Source organism: Microcaecilia unicolor, chromosome 1 (assembly GCF_901765095.1).
Source record: "Microcaecilia unicolor chromosome 1, aMicUni1.1, whole genome shotgun sequence".
Classification (NCBI taxonomy): Eukaryota; Metazoa; Chordata; class Amphibia; order Gymnophiona; family Siphonopidae; genus Microcaecilia; species Microcaecilia unicolor.
In genome coordinates, this window is record NC_044031.1 from 461,837,857 (window position 1) to 461,859,981 (window position 22,125).

The window sequence follows — 22,125 nt, forward strand, 5'->3', positions numbered from 1 at the left end:
CCCCTCTCCTCTCCCTCCCAGTTCCAGGGCTGTCATGGGAGGAACCAGAATGCTGCTCATTCAATGAGTCTCTCCTATCAGCATTTTCCTACTACTGTGGTAGCCAATCTTTGTGCCTCACAAACGGAACGGTGTTTTTTTTTTAATCATGCAGTGCTGTCAAAGTGAAAACACACCAGCAACCCTACATGGAGGCTGGTCTGACAAGGAAAACCAATGGCGTCAAAGACAAAAGTTTTTCCAGAGCATCCCGCCCTCCCTCCGTCCGACTACGAGGGCCCCCCTACGAAATTTAAAAGTCATACCTGGTTGGGGTTAAACCGGCGTCGGCAGCAGTAGCAGTGAAAAGCGTGCTGACTCGGCGCGCCTTCAGCTTTCCCTTCTGTCTCTCAAGCTCTGTGGACCCGCCCTTGTGGAAACAGGAAATGAGGGCGGGACCAGAGACTGAGAGACAGAAGGGAAGGCTGAAGGCGCACTGAGTCAGCACGCTTTTCACTACTGCTGCTGCTGCCGACGCCGCCTTAACCCCGACCAGGTATGACTTTTATTCGGAGGTGGGCCCTGGTGCTCGGAGGGCGGGGTGGGGGGGCTGGAACTGGCTGAGGCGACGGCGCATGTGCCAACAGAGAGGGCTCTGCATGCCCTCTCTGGCACATGTGCCATAGGTTCGCCATCACTGTCTTAGAACAAGAGCTACAGAATTTGGGAGTTAGAGTACATTGGCTATTAAGTACATAAGTACATAAGTGTTGCCATACTGGGACAGACCAAAGGTCCATCAAGCCCAGTATCTTGTTTCCAACAGTGGCCAATCCAGATCACAAGTACTTGTCAAGATCCCGCTAAGCTAAGTGCTTTTACCACATTCTCTGACAATGAATTCCACATTGAGTGAAGAAATATTTTCTCTGATTCATTTCAAATTTACTACTTTGTAGCTTCATTGCGTGCCCCCTAGTCCTAGATTTTTGGAAAGAGTAAACAATCGATTCACATCTACCCATTCCACTCCACTCAGAATTTTATATACCTCTATCATATCTCCCCTCAGCCATCTTTTCTCCAAGCTGAAGAGCCCAAGCCTCAGCCTTTCCTCAAAGGGAAGTCACCCATCCACTTTATCATTTTCGTCGCCATTCTCTTTTCTAATTCCACTATATCTTTTTGGAGATGCGGTGACCAGAATTGCACAGTATTCAAGGTGCAGTTGCACAATGGAGCGATACAAAGGCATTATAGCATCCTCGTTTTTATTTTCCATTCCTTTCCTAATAATCCATAACATTTTAGTTGCTTTCTTTGCTGTCGCAGCACACTGTTCTCTTGTCTTTTAGATTGTAAGCTCTTGGAGCAGGGACCGTACCTCTATGTTTAAATTGTACAGCGCTGCGTAACCCTAGTAGCGCTTTAGAAATGCTAGTTATTAGTAGTAGTAGTAGTACTGAGCAGAGGGTTTCAAAGTATCATCAACAATGACTCTTAGATCCCTTTCCTGGTCGGTGACTCCTAACGTGCAACCTCGCATCACGTAGCTATAGCTCGGGTTCCTCTTTCCCACATACAGCACTTTGCACTTGCTCACATTAAACATTATTTGCCACTTGGATGCCCATTCTCCCCGTCTCATAAGGTCCTCTTGCAATTTTTCACAATCCTCTAGCAATTTAACAACTTTGAATAACTTTGTGTCATCGGCAAATTTATTTACCTCATGAGTTTTTCCCATATCTGGATCATTTAGAAATATGTTAAAAAGCAGCAATCTAAACACAGACCCCTGTGGAACCTCACTATCTACCCTTCTCCATTGAGAATACTGACCATTTAACCCTACTGTTTTCTATTTTTTAACCAGTTTTTAATCCACAGTACTACACTACCTCCTATCCCACGACTTTCCAATTTCCTCTGGAATCTTTCATAAGATACTTTGTCAAATGCCTTTTGAAAATCCAGATACATAATATCGACTGGCTCACCTTTAGCCACATGTTCATTCACCCCTTCAAAGAAATGTAGTAGATTGGTGAGGCAAGATTTCCCTTCACTAAATCCATGTTGGCTTTGTCTCATTAATCCATGCTTTTGAATATACTCTGTAATTTTGTTATTTATAATAGTCTCTACCATTTTGCCCAGGACCGACGTCACACTCATAGGTCTGTAATTTCCCGGATCCCCTCGGGAACCCTTTTTAAAAATGGGTGTTACATTGGCCACCCTCCAATCTTCTGGTACCATGCTTGATTTTAAAGATAAATTATGAATTAGTAACTATAGTTCTGCAGGTTAATTTTTCAATTCTATCAATACTCTGGGATGTATTCTATCTGGTCTTGGCTATTTGCTACTCTTCAATTTGTCAAATTGCCCCATTACATCTTCCAGATTTACAGAGATTTGATTCAGAATGTTGATAAGAATGTGGATTCAATGAAAGGAAATATGGGAGCGTCTATACTGGCCAGACTGCATTCATGAAAAATAATTTGGTTTTGCATTCTAAGTGGAAGCTTTGGAAAATGCCTTGAGGTGCTATAATCTCTGGTTAAGTTTCCTTGATGTTCAACATATCTGCCAAGGATGTGAGTAGGAGATACTTAGTAAAACTTTTGAAAGTACTGGAGGAATCTATTCCTCCTTTTGTAAAATATATTATGTTCCATCTGCCAAGTGAATTGAGAAGGAAGAACATTTAAATACTTTCCAGTCATTAGGTGTAATGACTATGCTTTTGTTTCTAGTAGCAATATTCTGAAAAGAGGGGTTAGGACATCCTCTCCAGAGGTTATGGTGGATGAATTCTTAAAAGATTAGGCACCCATTTTTCAAAACAAAAAACATCCAGCAAATTTCATAAGGTGGCAGGATATTTTTCTATCAAAAACATCTAAGTTGTGATTTTTGATACCCAGATTTTAGACATTTTGCTCCACAGGTGTTCCAAATTTCGGAAGGGTGTGTTGGAGGTGTGTTTTGGGTGCGGCATGGGCGGCACCAAAAGATAGAAGTTTTTCTGCAATAATGGAACAAATTGGAATCATCTAAGGCCAAAATTAAGACTTTTTGGCTAGACCTGTTTCATCACAACTAAGTGACTAAAGGTGCCCTAAATGACCACTAGAGGGATTAAGGCATAACCCCCTTAACTCCCTCAGTGGTCACTCACCCCCTCTCAGCCTCCTAAGATGTGACGGTGACAGTACATACCAGACTTTATGACAGCTTCAGATATGATGGCCATTCCTATTACAGCAGCAAGGAGATCCCAGGAATAACCTAGTAATCGGTGCATTGTATCATTTATTAATTTTGTATACCGTCTGCTTTGTAAGCAAATCGAGGTGGTTCATATTTAAACAAATGTTTAAGAAATAGGAAAGGAACTCCATATTACAAGATAGGAAAGAGCAAGCACACATCACTTACACTCGTAAAACAATTTAGTATTCTAAAATTAAACCACTCACATCAAGTATATAGGCATGCACAAGTCAAAGCAGCCAAACCTACAGGAAAAGATCCTTCATCACAGAAACAAATTGCAGTCATGTATCAAATGCGAGTTAAAAAAGAAATGTCTAAATGATACTGTGAAACGAGAGGTAGGAAGTTTTGAGTCAGAGCTGTTATGGGAGTGAATTCCATAATGCAGGTGCAAGAAAAAAGAAGGCACAGTAGAGAAGGGGTCCCAGGCCCATATCCCTAACTGTTACACTTACGGTGGAAATTGTGAGCCCTCAAAAAAAAACCTAAATACCTACTGTACCTACTTAAAGGTGACACCTGCAGGCTTAAGGGCTAATGTACAGTTGGGTTTTGGTGGGTAACTGAGATGTGTACCTGGGACTTTTTATGTGACATCAACTACAGTGCACCCTAGGGGGCCCCACTGCTCTGATGAGATGTCTGTGTGGCCAGTCTTCTAAGAATGCTGGCGCTCTTGAATGCTAGTTTTTGTTTTTTTTTCAAAAAATGATCCTAAAAGATAGACACACTGAGCATATAATTATTTTTGAAACAAAACATTGGACATTTTTCTGGTTTGAAAATGGCCATGTTCACTACTGGATTTTTTGAACGTTTTTCGCAAAACATCCAACATTGGATTTAGACATCATATCAAAAATGCCCTTCCACATTTGCATGTCTAGGGCTGACATACATTTTATTTAATGCTTTTTTCTTTCTTTTTTCCTTGGATTTTGGACTTGGATCTTTCCATATTTTGTTGACTTAGTTAAAGCTTATGTTTTTCCTATATTATTTAACTTCTTTTTAATGGTTTTGCTGTGTAAGTGTTTACTTGGTTTATAAAATATATAGGGGCCAATATTCAGAACACGGGAGGCAGCCTGGTTAACTCCCACAGTCGGTGATGAGACTGAATATTCAATGCTGGGCTGTTTACAGTGATGGCATTGAATGTATGAGTGGAGGAGTAGCCTAATGGTTAGTGCAGCAGGCTTTGATCCTGGCAACCTGGGTTCAGTTCCCACTGCAGCTCCTTGTGACCTTGAGCAAGTCACTTACTCCCCCATTGCCCAGGTACAAAAACTTAGATGGTGAGCCCCCTAGGGACAGAGAAAGTACCTGTATATAATGTGTATGGCACTGCATACATTTAGCAGCGCTCTAGAAATGATTGGTAGTAGTTTATTTTTGGCCAGTTTAAACTTAACTTGCCAAACCAATATTCAGCACTGGCCGGTTAAGTTGAAACTGGCCAAAGATTGGCCTGCTGATTTGGTTGCCAAACTTAGCCAGTGATGTGCTGAATATTAGCGGATAGCTGGTTATATCTTGCAATATAACTGAGTGGCTGCCAAGGAGGAGATTCTATATATGGCACCTAAAAAAGCGGCCCTGAAATCAGTGCCGACTAAAGAGTATTCTATTATGGGCATCTAGATCTAGGCACCGATTATAGAACATGGTTAGTTGATATTTCAGCGCCAATATCTGCACACATTCGTTTATGCAAGTGAAACCTGGTGTAAATTTCAGCACATAGATTTAAGCACACTGGGGTATATTCTATAACTAGGTGCCTAAATTTTGGATTGCCCATGAAATGCCCATTTCTCCGTCCATAACCACACCCCTTTTGCCTCCGTACATTAGAAGTTTGGCGCATATCATTACATAATACGCTTAGAGAGTTGTGTGCCTAAATTCTAATTAGTTCCAATTAATGCTTATAGTTTGTTAATTGCTGTTATCAGCACTCATGAGCTTGTTATGCTTGTTAAACTATGTGCGGTGTTATAGAATCCACACCAATTTTGGCGCCTAAATCGGAGCGCACTATATAGAATCTAGGGGTAAGCACTGACCGGGAATATTCAGTGGGAGATAACAGATAGCCAGTTAAACACTATTTAACCGGCCAGGAAATAGCCAGTTAAATAGCGCTAAATATCAGGTGGATAATACATAAATAAAAATATTTTTAAAAAAAACGAAAAATCCTTAATATGTGGAGGGGCATAATTGAAAGGGGCACCCAAGTTTTTCTGAGGACATCCTCGCAGGACATCGTGGCGAAGGACCGGGGAAACCCGTATTATTGAAACAAGATGGGCGTCCATCTTTCATTTCAATAATATGGACGGGGACGCCCAAATCTTGACATTTAGGTTGTTCCTACAGATGGTCGTCTTTAGACTTGGTCTTTTCTGATTCTCGGCTATAATGGAAACTAAGGACACCCATCTCAGAAATGACCAAATGCAAACCCTTTGGTCATGGGAGGAGCCAGCTTTCGTAGTGCACTGGTCCCCCTGACATGCCAGCACACCAACCGGGCACCCTAGGGGGCACTGCAGTGGACTTCAGAAAAAGCTCCCAGGTACATAGCTCCCTTACCTTGTGTGCTGAGCCCCCCAAAACCCACTACCCAGAACTGTACACCACTACCATAGTCCTTATGGGTGAAGGGGGGCACCTAGATGTGGGTACAGTGGGTTTGTGGTGGGTTTTGAAGGGCTCACATTTACCACCAGAAGTGTAACAGGTAGGGGGGAGTGGGCCTGGGTCTGCCTGCCTGAAGTGCACTGCACCCACTAAAACTGCTCCAGGGACCTGCATACTGCTGTCATGGAGCTGGGTATGACATTTGAGGCTGGCAAAAAATATTTTAAAAAAATTTTTTTGAGGGTGTGAGGGGGTTAGTGACCACTGGGGGAGTAAGGGGAGGTCATCCCCAATTCCCTCCGTTGGTCATCTGGTCAGTTCAGGTACCTTTTTGTGGCTTGGTCGTAAGAAAAAAAGAACCAGGTAAAGTCGTCCAAGTGTTCGTCAGGGACGGCCTTTTTTTTCCATTATGGGTCGAGGATGCCCATGTGTTGGGCACGCCCAAGACCCGCCTTCGCTACGCCTCTGACACGCCCCTGGGAACTTTGGTCGGCCCCACGATGGAAAGCAGTTGGGGATGCCTAAAATTGACTTTCCATTTTACCGATTTGGGTGACCGAGTGAGAAGGACGCCCATCTTGCGATTTGTGTGGAAAGATGGGCATCCTTCTCTTTCGAAAATAAGCCTGATAGTGTATGGAATCTGTTCCAACTGTATTAACCTGCTGTATTCTCTGTTTAGTAACATATCTGTCAACATTCAATGGCTGTGGTCAGCAAGTTCATTTTTAAATGCTGGTTGTGGCATTTGAAAAATATGTATATTCAGCACAGTTATGTACATCATCAATGGTGCTGAACATATGTATTCCCTGTTGACTGCCAACTACTATTCAGTGTACACAAAACAATGATTTTCAGCCACTATATTGATAACCTATACATTTTACTTTAAGCAGGCCTAAGGTAACCACTTATGCTGTATCATATAGCGGCTGAATATTGTCACTTCATGGATTATTTCTAGTTTCTACACTCTCAGCCCCAGGACTATACAGATGGTGATGGAATGATTAGATGGATTTTCAGCTCATCAATATCCATATAGGGGCTGAAAATAGGCAAGAGGGAGATTTATACATTTATAAACCATTAGTAAATACATATATTCTTTTGAATATTGGCCCAACAGTAGGTGGTAAAAGAATTAGAAAATGTATAACAATAGGTTAAAATTGATGCATCAAGTAATAAAAGTGATTGTACAATAATAAGTCAACCAGGTTGTCCATAAATTCGTAATCCTTAAACATTGATTGGGTTGATTTTGGGGTTTTTAGGTTTTTGTTTTTTTGCACTCATGTAGTGCATTTATTTGTTGAGAGTCTTTGTATTAAAACTGTGCTAAAGTGGGAATTATGTAGAGGGCTATCAAATGCACCATTCTGAATTTGTCACTGGCTGGAAGTACTACATATTAGAATTTTCATATGAGTCAGTATGAAATGCTGTTAAGCAGTGCTATTTCAGGAGCAACACTCTTGCTGGCAAGAGGTAAGAAATGATCCTTTTGCGTATGGGAATACAGGTTGTTGTAGCTTTGGAAAGGAGGAGCATGGAGAAAATGCAGAGGAGAGGCCAAGGAAAGTTATCTTGATTTTAGCTTCCTAAAGGATTTTGTAGACTGAGGTTGAAAGTAGAGACTTGACTAGGATTGGATGACTAGGGAAGTTGATCAGAGCTTGGGTTACTCAGCTCTAAGTATCCTAAATCACCCTTTGAGCGTGTGCAACACTCATTTTAACCATCCCCTTAAACACATGTGGTGTCTGCACATTCCTAACTTAGGTCTAGAATAGCTGGTGCACATTTTTAGTGCTTAAAAAATGTCAAGGGAACCCATTCTTAACATACCTTCATTACTTAGCAAAATGGAATACAGAGCTCAATATATGTTTATCAGCTAATCTCATCACACAATATCATACTAGCTCATGTTGAATTGTATTTTCAATATTCTGTTTTATGATGAAACCAGTCAGTGTTTTAAAAAGTGATTTTTTTTTTCCACTAAAATGAACATATATGAAATACGAGGCAGTGTTCAGCTATGCAACTCTTGTGTTGTGTCTTTTATTACTTTTCTGATAACGCAAACAAATAATCCCACAGTCACTGGTATGAGTGTCAAATATCCTTGTTAGAACCAGGACAACTGCTACCAAAACCAATATTTATTAATTTTTGAAAGAGTACCCTCAGAATTCTCCACAATTTTTGGCAATTAGTAATGAACTGTTGCCCAGTGGTATAGCACTTATTTCATAGGGCTACTCTTCTTTTATCGTGTTACGTGCTATTAGTGTCATTTAGTGATAATACATTTGCAACAACCTTCACCAGCTATAGTCATTAACCGTTTGTTTAAAAAAATAACATAGACTTTCATAGAAACTGGACTTATCTTTGTCTATCCAGTGTTTTCACAGTCTCCGTGCTCAAAGCTGTCAAAGAGCAGAAACAATTATTGGCGTTAATTGACAACAATTTGGATTTGTGTATGCATCTTGCTAGGCGCTACTCTATAAAGATCTGTGCTGAAATCTTATAGCGTGCAACTCAAAAGAGGGAATGGCCATGGAAGGAGCATGGGTGGGTCAGGGGCATTCACTAAAGATTCACACAGTATTACTGTATACTGGGGATCCATGCGTAACTTATGCCTGGTTTTAGTTGGTAAGCCATCCGTCACTTGATAGTCATGTTAAGCAGATTATGAAAAAGTGTTCTTATCTTTGTGGAAGCTTAAACGCATCAAACAACTGCTGCCAAGAGATATATTTCGTACCCTGATACATTTATTGGTCCTAAGCCACATTGATTACTGCAGTGGATTGTTCGCTGGTTGTACACAGTATATTCTGAAGAAGATCCAGACGGTTCAAAACACCGCAGCCAGACTAATCTTTGGAAAAACTTGCTTTGATAGTGCGCAGCCTCTCCATGAGAGTCTTCACTGGCTACCCATTAAAGACCGTATTGAATTCAAAATCTGTGCCTTAACACATAAGATCATTTACGGAGAAGCACCAGTTTACATGTGTGATTTGATATATTTACCTCCCAGAAATTCATCGGTGTCATCTTGTACTTATCTTCTTCTGCACTATCCTTCCTGCAGGAATCTAAAGTACAAGTCTCTTCCTTTTCATTCCTCAGCCCGCACTCCTGGAATGCATTGCTGAGACTACTGAAAGAGACAATAGATCACCTGACATTTAAAAAATTACTAAAAACTTATTTGTGTAGTAAAGCCTATCCCAAAGACCTCCATACTCTTTAAACTCCTATTTCCATTTTGTTTGATTTCCCACTTTTTGCCTTATGTCTGCTTCCCTTTTGTTGCTCCTGTTTTTCCATCCGTATTCTCTTATTTAGCTGCTTTCGTTACTGTATTTGTTAATTTTTATATAACTATTATATCCTGCTGTATTATGTAATTCTCTTGTAACTTTGTTAGCCACTTGGAGTCCGCACAAGCTGGGAAAATGTGGGATACAAGTGAACCAAATAAATCTATATAAATAAAATCCCCCCTCAGACGTTCTGAAGCTCACTCCATCTGTCCTGAACTCCTGTCCTCCTGGTAGGCTAGGCTATTCGGACTACTCACCCTCAGTCTCAGCCATGCCCATCTGGGCCGTAGGCACGCCCCATCTGCACATAAAAAGCACCCTCAACATTCTAAAGCACACTCTGAGGCTTCAACAGTTCGTATGTTCGAAGCTCTGTAACCATTTTTAAGCACACTACATCTCTGCCCCGCCCTGACCTATCAGAGAAGGGAGGAGTGTCACAGCTGCACCGCTCTGACCTATCAAAGGGAACTGAAACAGGAAAAGGGAGGAGCGTCACACCGAATGACGGACCTATCAGAGGGAAGTCAAATAGAAGAAGGGAGGAGCGTCAGAGGCCAAGGGGACGGCTGTATCTATGTCTCATAGGTTTCCTTGCTTTCTTTTCAGTGTATTGCAGCTGCAGCTACTTAGGTAAGTCTAGCAAGCCTGTCAGCTACTGAATACAGAAAGCAAAAGATACCATGTGGGAACTTGCTCCATTTTGTTCTCTGGAATGCAGTGATTATTATACAAATGGTCTTGCTTTCATTATTTTGGTAGGGGCTGCCTTCATGACTGTCCACAGTCCCTCCAGTCCTCACACCTGACAGGTGGGACAGGGAAGGACACTCACTGTCTCACATACGCACTCGCATACACTCATTCTCACATATACACACGCTCTCTCACAGACACACTCACACCCACTCTCTGTCACACACACACACTTGCACATTCTCACTCTCACACAGTCACTCTCACAGACACTCTCTCAAACATACACACTCCGCGCAAAACCTTGCTAGCGCCCGTTTCATTTCAGCCAGAAACGGGCCTTTTTTACTAGTAAATAATAAAACTCCATGCACCCAAAGTTGAGTGCAAATCCAGGTGCTACATGCTGTTCTACAAAGGGTGCCAATCCAGGAATGCCTGTTACAGGATACTGTTCAGTATCGAATTTGGAGCACCATTTATAAAATTTCCCCTTAAATGTATAAATGACTAAAGTGCTTACATTTACACATGGTGTTCGTGCTTAAAACTAAGATTATCCCTATACCTCGGATTCTATATATGGTGAATAAAGTTGCATGTGCAAATCAGAGCACTTTGCCGATTTGCATGCACAACTTAATTGATGATCCAATCAGCGCCAATAACTAGCTACTAACAAGCAATTATTGGTGTTAATTGGCCTTAATTGGGATTTAGGGTGCAGATCATATTCTGTAATGATCTGCGCATAAATACTAGATGCGTATTTCTTGAGGGGCATGTTTAAGGGGTGTTTCTATGAATTACGCACACTCTCTTATAGAATACCAGTAAAACAGGCCCGTTTCTGACACAAATGAAGCGGGCGCTAGCAAGGTTTTCCTCGGAGTGTGTATGTGTGAGATTGACTGTGTATGAGAGAGAGAGAGTGAATGTGCGAGTGTGTGTGTGTGACAGAGAGAGAGTGAGATTGCTTGGTGTGAGTGTGTCTCCTCTGTTCCCCCTCTAGCCACCCAGTAATTCTCCTATCTCCCCTGCTCCCCCTCCAGCCACCCAACGATTCTACTTTTTGCCTTGCCCCCCTCCACCCACCTACCAATGCGTCTCTCTCCCCTGCCCCCCCTCCAGCCACCCACTGAGTTTCCTTTGTCCCCTGCCCCCCTCCAGCCACCCACCGAGTCTCCTCTGTCCCCTGCACCCCCTCCAGCCACCCAGTGAGTCTCCTCTGTCCCCTGACCCCCTCCATCCACCCAGCGATTGTTCTATCTCCCATGCCCCCGTCCAGCCACCCATGATTCTCCTTTATCCCTTGCCCCCCCTCTAGCCACCCAGCGAATCTCCTCTCTTCCCTGCCCCCCCTCCAGCCACCCAGTGATTCTCCTGTCTCCCCTGCACCCCCTCCAGCCAGCCAGCGATTGCCCTATCTCCCCTGCCCCCCTCCAGCCACCCAGTGATTCTCCTGTGTCCCGTGCCCCCCCCTCCAGCCACCCAGCGATTCTCCTTCCCCTTACAGCACCACACCACCCAAATCTCTGCCCCTCCACCAACCGCCCAACCTCCACTGCCATGCACAGCTCCGCATGCACGCCCTCTGAACGGTAGAGCCAATCGCCGCTGTGCACCCGCCCTCCCACCTGTGGTTGGTCAGTGCTGCGTGTGACATACACAGAAGTACGCTGACGTCACTTCAGGAGATGGATACAGCTTTAGAGAGAGCACGAATGCTTCAAGGCTTCACTTTCTCAGCTTCAGAACGTTGGAGGTGCATTTTATTATATAGGATGGCCGATTCATGCCTAATTTAGGCATTGGTATTTACACCTACTTTCAGCAGGCATAAATACAGGCGAGTTCAGTTAAGGACAGATTAGGCACTATTCTAAAATGTGTGGATGCCTTTTATAGAATACCATTCAATGTATAATTTTTTCCACACTGATTTTTCAGCATGCTTTACTGAATCTAATCCATAGTGTGCATGGATCGTACTCTTCTTTGTGTGTGGGAAGTTGCAAATGTGGCAGAGTTCCCGAGTTTACAGGCTCTAGTTGGACAGCTGCATGTAGTGAATGCTCTAAAAATAGTCAAGCAGAGCTCTTGTCTTGAAGCAGCATCTGTAAGATTGCAATAAGAGGTGAAATAAGGTGGCACACTAAACTGATTTTTTTCTAAACTGACAGCTTTCTATTTTTTTTATTTTTTTTTATTTTAGGGTAATCATGGAAGGGATGCTCCCTTGAAGGATATAAAGGTGTTTAATGAACGGCGTTTCGTAGCTTCATTTAATGTAGTCAACACAACAAAGAAGGATGCTGGGAATTATCGCTGTATGATTCACACAGAAGGAGGTGTTGGAGTGTCAAACTATGCAGAATTGATTGTCAAAGGTATTTTAACAGTATTTATATTGATTTCTTAAAGTAAATTTAGTTTATAATTTTCTTATGTGGCCTGCCTCGAGGCACAAGATCACTTCCGTTCTAAGGTTCTGAGGGACGTCTGATGCAATCCTCTGTGCTGAACTTGCACCAATGAGTTGCTGCAGAAACAGAATGTTGCTTCCCCCCTCTCTCAAGGGTCTGAGCATTTCATGTGTGTGCAGTGTGCTTCTACCCTAATAATAGTTGGACAGGAGACTTGAATTGGTTTCGTCCCTTCTTGTATCTCACCTTCCAAGTCATGGGGCTGGGCTCTATGTTTAATGTTTTAAACAAGGTAACGAGTATATTTATTTGGCAAATAATCCATAAAATAGCTAAAATGAATTAGCCTTTGTTCTTTTTGAATCCTTACTTAAAAGAAATATTTACTTGTATCAATATATATATATATATATATATATCTGTGTATAAACATCTTGGGATGGATATTCAAAAGTAAATATACAAGTATGACTACCATATCCAGCTGCGTACACCTACCCAAGCTATCTGTGGATATTTGAGAGCGCTATACAGTTAGTGCCGCTGGATATCCTTCCAGACCACCTTATCACTATAGGATAGTGCCAGAGTCAGGGCAGTATGGGGATAGAGTGCAGGCAGAGAGAGAAATAATCCAGAAATGGCCAAATTCAGTAAATGGCGTCTAAAATGTAGGCGCATCAGAATAATGCACATAACGCTATTCTATAAACCGTGAATACAGTAAGACTTGGTTTATAGAATAGTGCATAGGCCAGGGGAATGCGCCTACATTTAGGCACGACCATCTGTGCCACTGAAAACCTGTAAATACCCATTCCTGAATGTAGGTGAGTTACCCCAAATTCTATAATAAGACGTGTAACTTTGAGTAATGCCCCTGACACTACTACTAATAATAATCATTTCTGTAGTGCTACTAGATGCATGCAGCACTGTATACATTATAAGCAGGCAATTTCTGTCTCTAGAGGGCTCACAATCTAAGTTTTTGTACCTGGGGTAATGGAGGGTTAAGCGACTTGCCCAAGGCCACAAGGAGCTGCAGTGGGAATCAATTATCTTCACAGCAGCAATATTCAAACCACTCTCTGGACAGCTACCCAGCTACAGTTAGCACAGCAAGTTTTCACACCTAACTTTATTCAGGTAGATATCCAGATAGTGGGTTGAATATCATCACTTTCTCCCGCATTCTATATAGCACGCGGTGGGTAGGATGCATTAAATTGGGCGTGACTCTGGACACTAAGGGAGTCTTGTACTAAAGATGCTCCTATCTGTAGGGCTTATTTCCTAAGGGCTACAAACTCTTTTCTTCTTTCCTGGTTTGTCTAGTAACATCTGGATGCATCCATATCTTTTTCCCACAAAATAAAGATTGTGATTTCTTAAAAAATAAACGTTTAACAGCCTCCAAGTCCTGTTCAAACACAAAAGATACCAGCAAAGTCTTTCTTTCGGAATGTTCTGACATGGATGATTCAAGAATCTCAGTTAAGTTTAAATTCAGTTGTTTGCCATTTGCTTGAAGTGGAATTTGGGAATCTATCTCCAATTGAGATTCTGAGATCTTTTTATTTGGTGCATAAAATATGCGGCATAATGGAGGAATAAGATCAGTGGAATATCCCAGAATTTCCATTAGGTATTTTTTAAAGGCCTCTAGTGCAGAAGTCCCTATTGAATACGGAAAATTCAAAAAACGCAGATTCAATCGATGATTATAATTTTCTATTTGTTCTAATTTTCTGTGAATCACAGTCTTGTCTTTAATGGTTGCCGTAGTAAAGTCTTGTAGTTTTTTTAACATCATCGTTCAAGACTGCAATTTGATTCATAGAGTCAGTTTTCAAAGATTCAAAGGAATTAGAAAGAAGTTCAACTTTACTTACTAATGTTGCTAGTTCTGTAGTTGAATTGGTTAGCTTAACATCCAGTTTCTGGAGAACGTCCCAAATGTTTTCCAGTGTAACCGTCTCCGGTCTAGATAGTGAAAATCTCATTGTCTGTAGGTCCTGAGGCCTCAGACCTCCGTTGGATGATTCCTTTCCAAGGCCTCTAGCTTAGGATCGTGCCTCATCGACTTCCGATTCTGGCAGACATGGTTGGAGAGTACAACCTGCGGGCGGAGGCGGTGGATTGCGCTGTGGAGGTGATAAGGTAATATCCAGCCCTAGGTCACAGGGGTCTCCTCCTCCCAGGACAGCAGGGCTTCCTCCGGTTTTCACCTCAGGCTTCCTCGTTGCGAATCTCTCGATAGTAGTTTGGGAAGGCAAGGATGTTCTGATAGCTGAGGCTCCAGCCTTTACCAGACCTTTGCTCTTGGTATGAGGCATAGTTTTCGCAAGAATAAGGTAGTTTTCCAGATACAATACAAGAGATCTTACCAACGAGGTCTGTGCGCCGCCATCTTAACTCCTAGCTTAGCAAAGTTTAAAAAAGGTTTGGACAGCTTCCTAAAGAAAAAGTCCATAGACCATTATTAAATGGACTTGGTGAAAATCCACTATTTCTGGGATAAGCAGTATAGAATGTTTTGTACTTTTGGGGGATCTTTCCAGGTATTTGTGACCTGGAATGGCCACTGTTGGAAACAGGATGCTGGGCTTGATGGACCTTTGGTCTTTCCCAGTATGGCAATACTTATGTACTTATGATAACTATGCTTCTAATTGTAATAATAAATATATGCAGGGGTATTTCTTTTTCAAGAAGAAAAAACCCCTGCTGTTTTGTCAAAATGCAAACCCTCTTTATTCCATCATATCGAATGGCATGCCTCAATTAGATAATTAAGTGTTAATGTATTAAAAGTTGCAGAAGAATGACGCAATGAGAAGAAAAGCTGTAAATTAAATTAACTGTCCATATAGCTATTTCACTTTTGAGTTCCTCATTTGTGGTCTGTTTTTATAAACAGAATTCAGATTGGGTAGGGATGGGGTGGAAAACTGATAACTTTGTGAATTTCTTCATCACAATATTATACATTTTTCAGAGCCATATCCTGAGCTTCTCAAGCCATTAGACCCCTGAACTAGTGAATTTAGGTGATCCGTGCCTTGGGCAGCATGGTAATCAGAAAGCAAAATTGCAGCTCTTAATTAGCTCATCATTCTTTGGCGTTATCATTGGGGTACTAGAGGAGGTTTATGCTAAGAGGCAGTATATCAAACTCTGGGCCTTATTTACGAAGGTGCGCTAACACTAGAGACACCCATAGGAATATATGGGTGTCGCTAGCATTAGCACGTGATAATTTTTAGCGTACGCTAATAATGCTCACGCACCTACAGTGCGGCTTAGTAAACAGGGCCCTGAATACTTCAAAAGTGAACCTGGACTGGTCTGACGTTCACCTGGTTGTGACTTTGACCTTGAATTATTTGTGCCTTTTCTTTTAATTCACACCAGTGAAGAGGCTCTGTTGATGACACATTATCAACTTTTTCTATCAGTATGAACTGAAATTAAATAACTATTACATGCAGTTTCCTTTTCAGACAGCAGAAGGGGCAGTTCTGCTCTCCTTCTTTTGAAGGCATGTACTTGTAGCTATGTATCCTTACAATCAGGAAAGTACACTCAGGGGGCCTGTTTGCTAAGCTGCAGTAAAACAGGCCCTGTGTAGCTGTGGCGGCCGTTTTTGCTGCACACTGAGACCCTTTTTACTGCTGCAGGTGAAAAGTCTGAAAAAAGAAATGCCCATATGGTAAAATTGCACTTACTATATGACCATGCAGGGGGGAGCACGTAGGGGCTCCCGTGCTAACCCGGTTACTGCTGGGTAACTGCTGTGGTAAAAAATAGGGACTTATTTTTCCTAGTGCCGGAAATGCCGCACGCTGGGGGTAGAACTGCCACTGGCACCCGCATTGGGCTGGCAGTAGTTCCGGATTGCCATGCGGCAAGCCCGCGGTGGCCTTACCGCTGCTTAGTAAAAGGGCCCCTCAGTGCACTGAACCACTCACTCCAAAGTCACTACAAACTTGTCAGCAGTGTGCACTCTTACAGTGATCAGCTTTGTGGTTGTGTGCTTAAGTTAAATCCTATAGCAGCTAGGTCTGATTAGTCTGGATGATCAGACTTCATCTTCATATTGAGATGTTACGCTGCATCCCATGTTTTGGTTTACTGTTTCTTTTTAAGTATTGTTCAAAATGATTTAGAGCTTTATCATTAACTTAAACGTTTACATATTTATATCAAAGCAGCATAATAATGTCATTAAAAATTGAGCATTGCTCAATAATATGCAAAACATTGCACTTCTTAATAAGAAGGAACGTATGTGAGCATACATGAAATACAGCAGAAGTCTTGTGACTAGGTGGCTCATGGACCATATAAGCTGATTGTGTAAACAGTTTTCATTAGTTACTAATTGCTACTAAACTTGAGTTGTTCTCTGGCAGAAACCACTGGCAACAATAAAAACTGATTTGACCTTTGACATTCCTCATTAGGTAGCAAAGTAATTTCCTGCTTATATGAACATTATGTCTGATGAATATATTCAATTTGTTATCTCTGTAAAACTGAGTGAAGGCAGTATTATATATTTTTTCTTACTCGGGTTTGTTACTGCTTTATATTTCATATTTTGCAAGCAACAACAATCATAAGTACAGATTACATTTGTCTTGCTTTATATATTTTGACAGTACATTAGTTGATTTAAAATGTAATTAAGCTTTATGTATTTACCCAGAATCTTTTGGCACATTTGGATGGGGTGTTCTGAATGTTTAGATAGCCTTAGGGTAAAATTCCATTAGCTTCTTGTAACACAATGAAGTAATTATGTCTTTTTTTATGAGACCACCTGCAATTCCTTTCTTGTGACCTACAGAATTCATTTTAAACAAATTACTTAAAATCCGAGACTGATCTGTTCTTAAATAACATTGCTCTAATGGGATAATGAGTATATTACTCTGTTATTGATGTATTATTACATAACAAGATTTCCTATTTGGCTTAAACTTATTTTTTTACATTGTTCAAAGGAATTCATTTGCTATAGAGAGTTGCTGAGCATTTTGTTTGTTTCTGGAGTTCTCAGGAAAACATGGAGTTCAGTAAAATCTATTATTCTCCATTGACAAACAGGATTGAATCTGGCACACAAGTAGGTGACATCATCTAATGGCAGCAGGATGGAACAGCTCACCTGGTTCTCAGAGCTACTGTAAAGTTCTGTGCATCTGAAGCCATTCTGGTTTGCAGCAGTCCCCTCAGTCTCCTCAGTTTGCTTTACATCCCTTTAGGAGAGGGGGGGACCCCAAAAGTTCACTCAACTGCTCTTGAATGTTTCTCTTCTAATTTATCCAATGTTCTTTCTCCTTATGCTTCTTTGTCATCTTCTTCTTCTTTGACTTCATTTTTGCTTTGTATTCAGATGCTCTGGGACCATGGTACAAGCAAATTCAAGGCTTCAGGACTTGCCCAACTGGGTAGCAGAAAGATAGCAAACACAACCACAGACTTTGTGCCATTTGGGAGGTGGGGGGAAGCTCAATGCATTACCAAGGGGGTGGGCTACTATGGATTAGGGATAGGTAGCCAGAACATTTCTGTTTCTTATCATTTCCAGGAATACTTTTTATTCATTTTCATTTGGCCATTTATTTTGTCATGGGAACAAAATTATTGAGTGCACACTGTTTTGAAAGAGGGTGCACTATGTGCAAAGAGGGTGCACTCTTTCTGAAAGAGTGCATACTATGCTTGCATTCACCACAGTGGTTTGTGCACACACACTGGGTGCCCTCTGTGCAAATAGTGCACACTTTCTTGAAACTGCACACTATTATCGGCAAACAATAAAACATTATTTTTCATGGGTTTTTTTCTGCTTGCTTTTGTTTGATAATGATCTGCAGTAATAAGACATACGTCATTGAGATTTCCCGTATCATTGTAAACCAGTGTCCATCCCTATCAAGGATATGAAAGCATGTCCCTATGAGTCTAGAAGAACTGTCTCAAATCAGCTCTGTGAACATTATGAGGCAGAGGCAAGGCTACTGAAAGTGAGGAAAAAAATCTCCTTCATTACATCATTTATATATTAATTTATGAGGATTTGACTGTTGTTTTTTTTTTTTTAAGAAATTCATTCAAAGTGGTGTGCAGCAAGAATAAGTCAAACAGGCAATAGACAATTACAGCAGTAAAAATATTCAAATAACAATGCAAGTATGGCATAGTATACTCCATTACAATGTCAACCCAATACCCAGTAAAACATTGTAATAGGCAGCATAGGCTGGAAGCAAAGATGGAGCATGTAGTTAAATATGATAGAGTAACAGGAGTTAGAAAATAAGAGGACTCATTTAAAAGAAAGTGGCACATGAAGTCAGAAAGGTGCTTGAATTTTATCTCAGCTAGGGTAGGAGTGGATAAGCAAGTCCTGCTACAGTATGTGCATCCATTATTACTTTATGTGTGGGTGTGACTAGCAAGTTAGTTACTTCTTCCATTAAAGGCCTGCTTGAAGAGCCAAGCTTTTACCTGCTTCCTGACATAGAGATAGTCTTGTATTACAACCAAGTGTCTATAGAATGTGTTAGTTGTGAAACCTATCTCCAAGGCTGTATTAACCACCTTACTACACCTCTGTTTGGGCTGAGGGGTAGGGCGGAAGGGCCTAAGAAGAAAGATCTGCAGGCTGTGTTGTGAAACTGTAAATGTTTTTAACTGCAGAGGATAAAAAAAGGACAACAGAAACTCAACAGAATTGCCAAAGCCACAGCACAGAGGCAAGAATTAGCCAGGTAGAAATGAGGAGAGAGAATGCAGAAGATGAGCTTAAAAGGGGCAATCAGTTTATTCAGAGTTGTAGGTAAGTTTATATTTATGTAGTTCTTGATATATCGTCTTTTGGCAAAACACATCAAAGCGGTGTACAAAACAAGGAGCGGAAAATGAAAGGAACTGCAGTATTAATAGAAAAGTGGAAAATTAGCAATAGGTGAGCAGAAAAGAGCACTAGCAGATATAGAGGAGGTGGAAGGAAGAGAGGAGAAGGGAGAAATGAGAGAAATGTTCAGTGGGTATGAGTAGCTGCACGTCTTCTGCGTAGATGTAGAACTGAGTGTCCATAGACTCTTAGCTCAGCTACTGGCTTGAGGTAGATACTGAACAAAATAGGTGACAATATTAATCTTTTTGATACCCACAAAGCCCGTACTGGTGATATGGTGCTGCCGAACAGTATGGACTATTGCCTATCAGAGGATAGGATCTGAACCAAGAAAGTACTGTTCCATTGATACCTGTTTCTGCCATTTGTGCTAGCATGATATTGTGGTCAATGTCAAATGCTGCTGAGAAATCTAGCAGTATTAACACTGAGGCAAATCCCCTGTCTCAGTTTCTGTGGAGATCATCTAGTAGGGATATGAGGACCATTTCTGTTCCATAATCAGGTCTGAATTTAGACTGACATGGATCTAGCAAGTTTCTCTCTCCTAGCCAATTGTTGAGTTGAATATAGATTGCTTTATAAGTTTTCCTAGAAATGGGATGTTAGATACAGGCCAATAATTTTCAAGCTTGTCCTTGTTACAGTTGTTGTTCTTTAGCAAAGGATGCATCACTCCCTTTTTAAAACATTTTTATTTATGCAATTTTAATATACATAGATGTGTATCTTCAAAGCACTTAGATTTACAAAGCTTTATAGTAATCTATTGAACTTTGTATGTCTAAGTGCTTTGAAAATGTGCCCCATGATCCAAGTATACAACTTGTCAATCTAAAATTCAAAGTAAGGGAAATCTTGTAATCATAAAGGAAAAGAAAAGAGAGAAAAGGAAAAAAAAATCATCATTAATGTCCACTAAACTAAGGAGGCAAAGAATCAAGATAATAGACTGCAATAGAACCTACTGGATGCATACATTGTAGTGTAGTCATGCATTAAAGCAGGTCATTATGACAAATTAGGAAGAAAAAGAGTCCCCAACAGAAATCAGTGGCATTTTGAAGCTTTTCCAACCAGAAAAGTTGTAAGTTTTGAAGGTTCAAAGAATACATATTTCATACCATTATATTTCAAAACACGTCTAACAAGGAAGTTTTAAATAAAAGTCCCCCCCCCCCCCACACACACACACATACACGTTGGTCTTAATAGCAAAACCTATTTCCTTCTAATTTGTGTAGTGCGCACCACAACAGCTAAGACCCAATTTTTATTATTGCAGAATATCTCTTGTCAAGTCCTAAAACACTTTTTCAAAATGATATCATGATCCTTAATATCCTGGAAAACCACAACCAAAGTAGCAGCCTGAGAAAAATGACATTGACCTGTAGCTGCACTAGGGCTATTTAGGTTAGCAGATAAATCCAATGATAGTTCTAATGATCGATCCTCTTCCTTCAATGGTGGGATGAAACATAATCTAACTTCACTAAATTTGGACTCATTATATTTAAAATAACTTTCCATATCATCAAGCTGATCAATCCATAGACTGGTGGGTTGTGTCCATCTACCAGCAGGTGGAGATAGAGAGCAAACTTTTGCCTCCCTATATGTGGTCATGTGCTGCCGGAAACTCCTCAGTATGTTCTCTATCTCAGCAGGTGGTGGTCACGCACAGCAGCAGCTCTGGCTAGGCCTCCAAGCCTAATTTTTAGGTTTTGTTGAGTGCCTGGGGTTGAGGGCTCTTTTGAGCAAGTGCAAACCTGGTGGTGCCAGGTCCCTCCTTTTCTCCCCCCTCCCGCTGGCTCCGTTAAAAAAAAAAAAAATTTTTAACGTCCTTAAAGGCGTTTATTTCGACGTTTATTTAAACGTTCATTGCAGCTACTCACTGGGACACCAGTTCGTTACAGCTCGGAGCGGACAGCAGGTAATTTTTACCTTTTTATAGCGGGCAGGGGGTTCCCCGATTCTTCTCCTCGTGGCATATGGCGTCGGAGGGCGAGGGCGCAAAGGGTCGCTCCCCGGATCGCTTGAGCGCTTCTAGAGGGGATGCGGGGGTCTTACAGCCTGATTCGCCCTTGTTGGGTGACAGCTTCGTGACCGATGAATGTCCCGGTCCTTCCTCCGGCGTGGCGGTTTTTCCCGCCATAAACGCCCATCCCCCGCTCCTCGCCTCCGCCATCTTGGCCGGCCACGCGGCTCGGACGGCTTCTTCGTGGGCCGCCCTTGAGGTTGGAGACATTAATGCCATGAACGCCCTTAATTTGGGCGACGGCACAAAAGCGGTTAAAGTTAAGCGCCGTTCTTCCCGCGCGGCTCCTTCGCGGAGTGTCGCGCCGGACGCCATTTTGGATGCGCAGCATGTCTCTCCCCCGCTCTTGCGAGCGCCGGTTGAGGGTGCGTCTAGGGCTGTTGCCCAGGCTGCGGAAGTGCACAGTCTGGGGGGTTTCTCCCCCGAGTTTGTTTTGCTGCTGCATCAGGCTTTCCTCATGCAAAACGCTGCCCCTGCTCTCTCGTCTGGTAAAGAGGTTGAGGTTCCCAGAGGTAAACGCCCTCGGGTTGATTCCCAGGCCTTGGAGGACTTTGTCTCCTCCGATGTAGATGAGGGCAGCGTGTCTGAGGTCTCCCAACGGTCCTTTGCGGATTCCTTGGAGGAGACGGATCCCCGCTCGGATGGAGCGGATGACCCCTCTGCAGCGCGGCTTTTTAGCCCAGAGGATTTGCCCAACCTGTTGTTACAGGCCATGGACACTTTGAAGATTTCTTCTCCGGAGGACGTCTCTCCCTC

The 22,125-nt window shown here is 41.9% G+C and overlaps 1 protein-coding gene across 12 annotated transcripts in view; it reads left to right on the plus strand.

The window, feature by feature from the left end:
* PTPRM (protein tyrosine phosphatase receptor type M) overlaps positions 1 to 22,125 on the plus strand; it is a 1,370,833-nt gene that overhangs the window by 526,703 nt on the left and 822,005 nt on the right. For all 12 annotated transcript variants that reach the window (XM_030213239.1, XM_030213256.1, XM_030213265.1 and 9 more), the window contains exon 6: positions 12,184 to 12,358. In XM_030213239.1, coding sequence (XP_030069099.1) covers positions 12,184 to 12,358 — 175 coding nt within the window. The remainder of the gene's footprint in view (positions 1 to 12,183; positions 12,359 to 22,125) is intronic.